This window comes from Paramisgurnus dabryanus, chromosome 22, assembly GCF_030506205.2.
Source record: "Paramisgurnus dabryanus chromosome 22, PD_genome_1.1, whole genome shotgun sequence".
NCBI classification, from domain to species: domain Eukaryota; kingdom Metazoa; phylum Chordata; class Actinopteri; order Cypriniformes; family Cobitidae; genus Paramisgurnus; species Paramisgurnus dabryanus.
Genome location: NC_133358.1, coordinates 10651956 through 10663987, shown reverse-complemented (window position 1 = coordinate 10663987; position 12032 = coordinate 10651956). Strand labels below are relative to the sequence as shown.

Here is a 12032-nt window from a genome sequence, read left to right as displayed (position 1 = left end):
CCCTCATGGCTCCACGCCTACCTCTAGTGGAGAAACACAGCCAGTCACGCAGAAGGACGTGCCCACTAAGAGTAAAGCAAAGTCCTTTGTGTTACAAGTTCATGCTGGTGTAGTTTTAGGCATTGCTGCCCCCTAGTGAATCTTTAAGAGGAGCTTAAAGTCGTGCACAAGCACACATACTGTACACACTGTTAACCGATTTACTAATAAATCTTAAATTCATCTTGCACTCTCAGAAATAAAGGTACAAAAGTTTTCACTGGGACAGTAGTACCCTTTAAAAAAGCCCAAAAAGTGCATATACGTACTTCAAAGGTACATATTGGCAGTTCAAAGATACATATTTGTTCCTAAATGGTACATATTAGGACCTTTTTTAAAGGGTACTGCCCCAGTGACAGCTTTGTACCTTTATTTTTGACCGTGTGTTTTACCCAAAATACTGATAATCCTGTCTGGCCACTTCTGTGAAGGCTATGAGACCGTAGGGTGTCCTGTTTGTCGTTTAACACTTGGAAAGGGTGCAAATGAGCGCCACCTGTGTGTCCGCTCTTTGTCTCAGGACCACACTGGTGTGGACTTCACAGCAAACTGCCCTCAACAGTGTAGACGCTATTATGTTAGCAAACATGGACTCGGAGGAAGCGTGTAAGGGCAGCATCTGTGACCGTGAGGATTTATCCATTCATCATTGTTTGCCCACCTGTGTTCACTTTCGCCATTTATGTTTATTTTCAAACGAAACATGAACGAGGCTAACCTGTAGGTGCTCGGTACTAGGTATTATTCATCACGAAGCTGCGCATACATTCGGTCCATCTGGTAATATTTAGGTTTGTTTCTCGACTGTTGTGGACATTTGGCCCAGATTCCCTCAGCTTTGACACACAGGCAGATGTTGTGCTGTCTTTAAAATGCTGTGAAAACATCTGCCGCCTCACCAACTGGGAGCACGAATATAAATGTCGCTTTTCTTCATAGGCCTTCATAGGGAGCGTGTGTGAAAATACGTAGGCACGGTATCAACTTCTCGACATTGAATAATGAGAAGCAGACCACAGCCTCAAGACTTATGGAATTGACTATCAGGTGCTTTTCTTAAGCTTTGTGGCACAGGAGTATTTTAACTTATCTTTCCAGATGATTTTACGCTGTGTGTCTATGTTCGGTTAGTTTCGAGGTGGAATATTGAGAGATTGTGTCTGTTCTGGGTGAATTTGCACAGGTGTCTCCCTGGAGTGTGATGTACCCAGAATGCCCTGCTGATGTCAGGCTTAAACGGAAAGAGCTGTGATGGCACAGCACAAACTGGTCCTGAGGAAAGTCAAGCTTTGGCGGAGGACATAGCGTTATACTGTCAAATTCACAGAATTGTTTACTCTTGTCTCTCAAGTAATGCGTCCGTTTTTCCAATGTAAAGTATGCGGTGGCTGATTGAACATCATTTATGATGCAGAACTAAAATATTTAAAGAATGGAATTTTGGCTGATAAAATTGCTTGTAAATACATTAAATACATTCACTTTTGATTTAAAGGGGACATATCACGAAAATCTGACTTTTTTCAAGTTCTATAATTGGGTCCCAAGCGCTTCTATCAACCTAGATAATGTGATTAAGATCAACCAAGTAACTTAGTTTTGGTAAACCATTCTCTGCGAGCATGTGAAAAAATAGGTCATTGAAATTTGGCTCCCCTGTGATGTCAGAAGGGGATAATACCGCCCCTTAATCTGCACTATCCAACCACGACACTGCCATTTAGTGCAGAGCTCATTTGCATTTTAAAGGACACACCCAAAAACTGCATATTTTTGCTCACACCTACAAAGTGTCAATTTTAACATGTTATAATAAATTATCTATATGGTATTTTGAGCTTAAACGTCACATATGTCATCTGGGGACACCAAAGATTTATTTAACATCTGAAAAAGTCTTGTGAAATGTCCCCTTTAAAGGGATAGTAGAATCCGTCGAATTGTGGATCCGTCGGCATTACGTCACTGGCGTTGCTCTCGGCAAAAGTTGAACACTTCTCAACTTTTCAAGGCCAATGCAGGTGTCAGCGAAATTAGATTGCCTTATGCAAATAACTTTTATGCAATTACGTTTATGCAAGACCGAAGAACAGAGGAGAATATGTTGCGGCCACTGTGATTGGCTGTCATCACTATGAAGATTGCGTCAGGGCCACGCCCTACTTAGTGCGTTCAAAAAAATGCTGACAAAAACGTCAGCAGGTCATGGCTTATGCACCATTGTCTGCTCATGAACGCGCACTAAAGGACAGGGCTCCAGACTAACTTTTTTCACTAGGAGCACAGTGGCCTCCAACTGAAAATTTTAGGGGCGCAACCAGAAAATTTAGGGGCACACACCGTAAATCAACATGCTAACCAAATATTCACATTTTTACTAATTTCCACTGTATTACTAATAAATACTTTAATGATAGATGCAGAAAGTACAATGTGCTGTTTCAAATTCAGTGTCACATTTATTGTGCACTTTTGGAAAAAAAGGTCAAATTTACTGGTTGCACGTGTGCGACTGGATGTAAAATTCAGTGGCACACTCTCAAATTTTAGGGGCAAAATGCCACCATTTGGGGGCAGTCTGGAGCCCCGATGGACCAACAAAGTAAACAAATTGTTGAATAAAGTCACTAGTTATGTGCACAAAAGTGTTCTTGATGCTTCATAATATTATTATTGAACTACTGATAGCACATGGACTTTTTTGGCGATGTATTGAATTCTTTTCTGGGCTTTAATAGTGCCGATTAAGTAAAGGTCTACGGGACAGTCACAAGCCTCCCAGTTTAATCAGAAATATCTAAAAATGTGTTTAAAAGACAATCAAAGGACTTTGGAAGTGATTTTTTTGTTATTTGGATTGAACTATTTCTTTAAGAACTAAACATTTTTCTAAGTGGAGGGTCATTTGAACAACCGATTAACTTGTTGGTCTTAAAGTGACATTCCACTTTTTTGAAAATATTCGAATTTTCCAGCTCGTCTAGAGTTAAACATTTGATTTTTACCATTTTGGAATCCATTCAGCACTTTAAGCATAGCTTAGCAAAATCCATTGAATCTGATTAGACCATTAGCATTGCGTTAATAAATAATCAAAGAGTTTCACTATTTTTATATTTAAAACTTGACTCTTCTGTAGTTACATCAAAAAAATAAAAACTGTAGCTTGCGATCTTTTTTTACACCAACAGTTTAACATATCAGTCTGATCTTATTTCCACTAAACACTCGATTTAATTCAAACCAGCTGGCCACTTGACTTCTCAGGTTGGCACCTGGACCATAATGCACCTTGCTCCCTCACCATCCCATCAGTCATCTGGCCGCGTTCCCTCGGGATGCTGCGCGTGGTTGCGTCAGTGCCCTGCGTAAGAGAGGTTATGGACAGGAGACGCAGTGAGAGCAGCTGAACTTGACAGATGGTTGGTGTAACGCAAATACAGGGCGTATTTACACACGGCCGCCTGTGCTCCAAAATGGATCTTAATATTCCTCTTTGCTGAACCATCACTATGAAAAATGGACACGGGCACCGTCTTCGTCAACCTTGCACCTTTTCCTCTTCCGCTCCCAGTCGGCCCGGCAAATTGCTGCACTTTCGGTGTCTTCGTAACGGATGGCTCTCTTGACTCTTTTTGAGATGTCTTTAATAGAGCAGATACACGTCGCGTTTAGGCGAAAATCAGTCAGAAAACTAAATGGAGATATGGCCTGTTGTGTTTCTAGCGCAGATGTGGCCACAGCGGTGTTGGCGTGAAGAGCGCTGACTGCAGTTCAGCTTGATTTTAAGTGTGATTAAAGAAAACAGATTATGCTTCCAGTGATAAGTCAAGAAAACGTTTTGTTTGTCTAGCCAGAAGTGGGAGAGATTTATAAAGATGACTTATACATGGTCAGAAAAAATGATCTCAAGCTGTCACTGGGGCAGTACACTTAAAAACGGTGCAAGAACCATTTAGGTACAGATATGTATACATTTGGTGACAATATGTACCTCCCACGTACTAACATGAACTCTTTAGGTGCAAAGCTGTACTTTTTGGAAGGGTACCACCCTGGTAAAGCTAGGGACCAGTGTACAGGATCTGTTTCTTAATAATGAATGTTAAACTTGTGATAGACTTGCAATGTATTGGCTTGGCCAAAGTTCTTCTATGGTGTTGTAAAACACCTTTATTTTAAGAGTCTTCTTGAACAAAATCACTTGGTAGGCCTATTAAAAAAAGGATTAGAAAGGATTCTACTAAAATGTATAATGGTTAAAGATCTGAGGGTTTTCCATTGTAGCTGAGGTTCAGATACAAATCTTACAATTTTTTATCATGATGGGACTGAATGAATAAACCCCATCCATATCTGCATGCATCATCCTCATGGGGTTTCTGTGAAACTGCAACTGTAATTTGGTCTGGTTTACTTGTTTATCAGAAAAGATCTAATATATTGACAGCAACAAGGAGAAAGTCTAATACATTTTGTAACCATATATAGATTTAAACGATGTTTTAAAAATCCCATAGACACTTATGGAACAAATTAAGTAACCTATATTATACCCACACTGGCATCGACTCTTTTGACTTTGGCAATAGGCAACCATCAGAACACGTTTGCATAGTAATGGCAACTTGAAATATAAATATTTTACATTTTGTAATGCACTGTAAAAAGTTGGATCAACTTAAAAAAATCTTAAATTGGTAATACCCCCCCCAAAAAAATTTTTTTTTACTTAAAGGAACATTATGTAAGAAATTAATATCAATTAATCATAAAATGGCCCTGATATGTCACTAGACAGTAAGAAATCATTTTCATTTCAAATACGTATATCACTGACAACAGTGGTCTGGTCAGGATATTGTCATTTAAAAAGTGGAGTTGCAGCCCTCAAATGATGTTTATGTTGTCATTTTGTGTATTGGCCACCAGATATGTGATTGCAGTACCAGTTTTAGCCACAAGTTTTGCGATTGCAATACCAGTTTTGGCTACATCCTTTAAAATGTCACTTTAGGTGAAAAATGTAAGTTTAATAAATCTCAATTTTTTTAAGTTCTACCAACTGAAGTAATTTGGAAAGTTTGAAAAAAGTTTGATTTGAAAAGTTGGTTCAACTTTAAAAATTACTTAAATTGGTAACAGCCCCCAAAAATATATTTTTTACTTGAAATGTCACTTTAGGTAAAATATGTAAGTTTAATAAATCAAAAAAAAAATTAAGTATTACCAAATTAAGTAATTTGGAAAGTTTAAAAAAAGTTGGATCAACTTGAAAAATTACTTAAATTGGGACAGCCCCAAAAAATATATTTTTACTTAAAATGTCACTTTAGGTAAAATATGTAAGTTTAATAAATCAAAAAAAATTAAGTATTACCAAATTAAGTAATTTGGAAAGTTTAAAAAAAGTTGGATCAACTTGAAAAATTACTTAAATTGGGACAGCCCCAAAAAATATATTTTTACTTAAAATGTCACTTTAGGTAAAATATGTAAGTTTAATAAATCCCCCAAAAATTTAAGTATTACCAAATTAAGTAATTTGGAAAGTTTAAAAAAAGTTGGATCAACTTGAAAAATTACTTAAATTGGGACAGCCCCAAAAAATATATTTTTACTTAAAATGTCACTTTAGGTAAAATATGTAAGTTTAATAAATCAAAAAAAAATTAAGTATTACCAAATTAAGTAATTTGGAAAGTTTAAAAAAAGTTGGATCAACTTGAAAAATTACTTAAATTGGGACAGCCCCAAAAAATATATTTTTACTTAAAATGTCACTTTAGGTAAAATATGTAATTGTAATAAATCAAAAAAAAATTAAGTATTACCAAATTAAGTAATTTGGAAAGTTTAAAAAAAGTTGGATCAACTTGAAAAATTACTTAAATTGGGACAGCCCCAAAAAATATATTTTTACTTAAAATGTCACTTTAGGTAAAATATGTAATTGTAATAAATCAAAAAAAAATTAAGTATTACCAAATTAAGTAATTTGGAAAGTTTAAAAAAAGTTGGATCAACTTGAAAAATTACTTAAATTGGGACAGCCCCAAAAAATATATTTTTACTTAAAATGTCACTTTAGGTAAAAGATGTACGTTTAATAAATCTCAATTTTTTTTAAGCGTTACCAACTGAAGTATTTGGAAAGTTAAAAAAAAATTTGGATCAACTTTAAAAATTACTTAAATTGGGACAGCCCCCCAAAATATATTTTTTACTTAAAATGTCACTTTAGGTAAAATATGTAAGTTTAATAAATCAAAAAAAAAATTAAGTATTACCAAATTAAGTAATTTGGAAAGTTTAAAAAAAGTTGGATCAACTTGAAAAATTACTTAAATTGGGACAGCCCCAAAAAATATATTTTTACTACAAATGTCACTTTATGTAAAAGATGTACGTTTAATAAATCTCAATTTTTTAAGCATTACCAACTGAAGTAATTTGGAAAGTTTAAAAAAAAAAGTTGAATAAACTTTAAAAATTACTTAAATTAGGACAGCCCCCAAAATATATTTTTTACTTAAAATGTCACTTTAGGTAAAATATGTAAGTTTAATAAATCAAAAAAAAAAATTAAGTATTACCAAATTAAGTAATTTGGAAAGTTTAAAAAAAAGTTGGATCAACTTGAAAAATTACTTTAATTGGGACAGCCCCAAAAAATATATTTTAACTTAAAATGTTACTTTAGGTAAAATATGTAAGTTTAATAAATCCCAAAAAAATTTAAGTATTACCAAATGAAGTAATTTGGAAAGTTTAAAAAAACTCGGATAAACTTTCAAAATTACTTAAATTGGTAACAGCCCCCAAAAATATATTTTTTACTGAAATGTCACTTTAGGTAAAAGATGTACGTTTAATAAATCTCAATTTTTTAAGCGTTACCAACTGAAGTAATTTGGAAAGTTAAAAAAAAAATTTGGATCAACTTTAAAAATTACTTAAATTGGGACAGCCCCCCAAAATATATTTTTTACTTAAAATGTCACTTTAGGTAAAAGATGTACGTTAAATAAATCAAAAATTTTTAAGCATTACCAACTGAAGTAATTCTGAAAGTTTGAAAAAAGTTTGATTTGATTAAGTAAAAATTACTTAAATTGGTAACAGCCCTAAAAAATATATTTTTTTTACTTAAAATGCCACAAGTTTATTATGTTTGGTATTTGCAATGCATTTGTTTGCTCTGGCTATCGAAAAACTCTATGTTGACCTCTAGTTTTATTTGCATAACCAAGATTGGACAATAATAGATGAGATAAAAACTGCTGCACTTTACCATATGTGACCCTGAGCCACAAAGTCATACATAGTAACACAGGTATATTTCTAGCAATAGCCAACAATACATTGTATGGGTCAAAATGATTGATTTTTTTGCCAAAAATCAGTATGATATTAAGTAAAGATCATGTTCCATGAACACATTTTATAAATTTTCTGCCATACTTTTATCAAAAATGCATTTATTATTAGTAATATGTGTTAGATTTTTTTATACCCTCAGATTCAAAATTTTAAATAGTTATATCCCAGCCAAATATTGTCCTGTCCTAACAAACCATACATCAGTAGCTTACTTATTCTTTGATGTACGCATCTCAATTTCCAGAAAATGACCCTTATGACTGGTTTCGTGGTCCAGGGTCACACATTGTAAACAAACAGTGTCCCAACCCTCTGTGACCACAACATGATCCAATTATGTTAAACTCACAATTTTCTGAGTCTGAATAAATACAGACAGATCATTTTGTTCCTTTGTGCTGTTTTTATTGTGGATGTTTGGTACGATTTTAACTACACTGTGTGTCCTTGCACATCACTCTTGCTAGAGTATTGATTTAGCCTGTATCGGCCTCAGTCGGGGCTTGAACTCTGTTGAGCGTGGACAAATAAAGATTACAAATTATCCTTTGGACTTCAGAGCATTTTACTACCAAAACTGATCTAACATTACAGGACGTGCACATCTGCCATTCAAAAGCTGTGTTTATTGTGTAATTCAACTGTGCCATGAGATCCCATCATTAGTTTTGTGTAGCTCATTTTCATTTTCAGTTTAATTTAATGTAAAGGTAACCTCAAAAGGTACTTCATAGACAAACCACTATGGGATCACATAATGACTCATAAGTTAAAGGTGCACTGTGTAACTTTAAGAAGGATCTCTTGACAGAAATGCATTTTATTATACATAACTATATTATCGGTGGTGTATATACATAATGAACATAATGAACTCCATTGTTTTTATTACCTTAGTATGAGCGGTTTTTATCTACATACTGTACACCGCATGGAAGTCACCGCCATTGTTCTACAGTAGCCCTAAATGGACAAACTGCTTTACAGAGTTCATTTTGTCACTACGTTGTCTCAGACGATGACATGTTTGTCCTGTGGTGGCTACCGTAGCTTCTCTATGCGTCTCGAAAGGGAGGAGTGAGCTGTGTACTGAGCCATTGGTTGCAATTCACAATCTCATCTCTAGATGCCGCTAAAATGTACATAGTGCACCTTTAACATATTACTGTTGACTGCTTTAATAATTTAACGTGATCTTTGTATGTCACAGGTGTCCATAGGGAAGATGTACGAAATCCAGAAGACCGTCGTTGAACATGGAGAGAAGAAGCTGATTTGATAAAAATGAAGGTTGATTATGGAGGACTGATATGGGATTCATTTAAAAGAGTCATGAGTCAATACTTTGTTTTTTTTTCTCTATAAAGAACTGCATCCGGATGGAAGTTGATTATTATAATGGTCGTCTTTACTTCAGCATCATTTACACATCATAAGATGCAGTGTGTCATTATATAACTCACAGTAGGCAAAAACTGTACATATGTATTATTTTTCATGCTTTGTATTGGTAGAGTTACAATAAATGTAAAAGTTTTTTTACTGTGTTCCTGTTGCACAATTGGTAGAGGACAGCGCAAGAGAAAGTCCAATATCAAGGGTTTGATTTTTCATAAATGTACAAACTAATAAAAATGATACTTTGAATGCACTTTTCTGTTAGTCGCTTTGAATTAAAGTAATTCATAATGAATATGTGAATCTCTATATTTTGTATTGATCATATACAAAATCACTCTTCTAATTTACTCGGCTGGTATGACAAGGGTTAAAGGTGTATGACAAGGCTAAGTGGTTAAAAATGGCTTTATTCTGTTGGTTTTAGGTCAGTAATGTCCCACTGATATAGGTTGATGGGTATAAAGATCATATTACCCAACTTCTGAAGAGATTGTGGATAAGAAAAGCAAACAGATTTGTTAAAGCTCAGTTGTTTAAAGCCCGTCCTGTGGCCCAGATCTAACTGCATCATAGAGACCTAGAGATCTGAATAAAATTATGCATGCACATTTACCTTTATTCATGAGGCAAACACTGTTGGCAGAGGCTACTTGCATTAATCATTATAGTGTTAATGAGAATTACAGTAAGACGCTTTATTGAATATTTAATTTGAAGCTATTTTTTCTCAAAGTATGTGACCGTTAATAGAGTAAAATTAAAGCAAAACATAAAATGAAGTTTAAATGATAAGCATAAAGACATTTTCTTAAACTATAGATTTAAATCTAGATTTTGTTACCTTTTTTTTTTTTGCCTTTTATGTCTATGCCTTTTTTTATTTTATGGAGCTTAAATATTTTGGTAACATTTTACAATAAGGTTGTATTTGTTATCGTGAGTTATGGTTATCATAAATTAACAATGTACATCATGTTCAACTCTTTCCCTGCCAGCATTTTTAAAAAAAAGTTCCCAGCCAACGCCAGCATTTTTAATGATTTTCACAAAAGTTCACTGTAAAAAATTCCGTAGAAATTACAATGTTATTGCAGCTGGGTTGCCGGTAATTTACCGTCGATTTAAATTTATGTTATTTACTGGCAAGAGTGTGTTCTAAGTTAAATACATTTTAAATATTAACAAGTGTTTATCTTTACAGAATAAAACTATACAATAACAGCCTCATGCAAAGCCTTCTGGGAACCAGAAATCATCATCAACCTTTTTCTGTTTTTTGCTTCAGATTTTGTTTCCCAGAATGTTTTGCTTGATGCTGTTTTTTTAGTTTTACTCTGTAAAGACAAAGACTTGTAAATGTTTAATGTTCATTTAACTTTGAACAAAATGTAAAAAACATAAATTTAAATCTACGGTAAGTTACCGGCAACCCAGCTGCAATTTCTACGGAATTTTTTTACAGTGTTGAATGCCTTCCAGAAAATGTTCTTTAAATATATGAACATACAATATATCAAATGAAAGAACAGACCCTCTGCTTTAAAAAAAAAAAAACTGTTTTATCCCATCTTCATTTGTTCTCTTTTCATCACATCTCAAATATGGGTAGGTTTCTTCAAAAATACAAAATTTTGAACAAAGATAATTCGTTTTTTTGTAAAGACTTTTATTAGAGAAGAACAGATTCAGAGCAATGACCATAATATGCACAGAGTTTTTACTCCAAAATCCACATTTATGGACATAAATGTGTGTGAACACAACAACTCTACAATGAAAAAAGTGGTTGGTTTGATTCTCTTGTTAATGTGACGTCACACTGATAAAGCCCCACTCACAGCCTCTGACTGATGAGTTAATTTTACCCCAAAGCTTTTTTTTTATGTGTTTGTTCAACCCTGTATCACGAAATTATTTAACTATAGTCATGTAATTTTGTGGGTGTTTTCCGTAACACTGACAAGTTTTTCCACCTTTTTAGCGTGAACATGTCACATATTTCTGTTTACGTTTCACTGTCACGTATTTCTTACTCAACTGTTTTTTCCTATTTTCAAACCATTGACGCTTCGGTTAGGGTTAGATTTGGTGTTTGCGTTAGGATGTCACTTTAAGTAATGGTTTCCATGATTTTTTTAAATTTTATGATTTTTTAACTATTGTCGCCTGGCGTTGGGGTTAGAGTTGGGTTTGGGTAAGGATGTCATTTTATGTAAATCTAACCCTAAACTGAAGCGATAATGGTAAGAAAATAGGACAAAGCAGTTGAGTAACAAATACGTGACAGTGACACGTAAACAGAAATACGTGACATGTTCACGCAAAAAGGCGGAAAAACGTGTCGGTATCATGAAATGACGTACCTTTTGTGAGTGTTTTCCGTGACTGGGTTGGTTTGTTAGCATGTTATGCAGGTAAAAATACTATTGTCTCAGACTGTACTCACAAGAATCAGATCTATTTTTAACCAAAAACGCTCACTGTCTGTTGGTAAGGGAGTGACGAGCAGTAGCTCATTTGCATTTAAAGGTACACACATGAAAACAATGCTTTTTTGCTCACACCCACATAGGGGTATTTTGGACATGCTATAATAAATGATATGTGGAGTATTGTAAACTGAAACTTCACAAACACCTTCTGGCACAACTGAGACTTATATTACATCTTGTAAAAATTAGCATAATATGGGTCCTTTAATGTTGGTATTTACTAATTGTCTATTAAAAAAGTTATAACATTAGTTAATGCACAATGAACTAACATGAACAAATGTATTGGCAGTAACTAACATTAATAAATGCTAAAAAACACTATTGCTCAATGTTGGTTCATGTTAGCTTATGCATTTACTAATGATAATACCGGAAAGTATTAATAATCCACCCCAGAGTTATTAACATACGAGGAGCTCTGATGCAAAAGCAGCTAAATGTCACCTCCTTCAAAAATGAGATGATGATATTAACCATGCTTTCAGCACCTATTATATGTTCAAATACTTTCGCTTCAAATCCACTTAATTCCACCTTAAGGCCATTCAAAAATATCGAAAACATGTCAGACGCATTTAGAGGGACTCTTTGGGGTGGTTTCCCGTACAGGGTTTAGAATAATCCCTTAGTTATATTTGGACATTTAAGTAGTTTTACAAACAAACCTTACAAAAACTTTACTGTTTACTTTTAAAGAGACTCATTGAAGAG

General features: G+C 34.1%; 1 protein-coding gene across 1 annotated transcript in view; it reads left to right on the top strand.

Moving 5' to 3' along the window:
• The window catches only part of lyrm4 (LYR motif containing 4), an 89030-nt gene extending 79912 nt beyond the window's left edge, over positions 1-9118 (top strand). The window contains exon 3 of the mRNA XM_065295014.2: positions 8636-9118. Within this exon, the coding sequence (XP_065151086.2) occupies positions 8636-8704 (69 nt within the window). The 3' untranslated portion in view covers positions 8705-9118. The remainder of the gene's footprint in view (positions 1-8635) is intronic.
• Positions 9119-12032: the final 2914 nt, after the last annotated feature.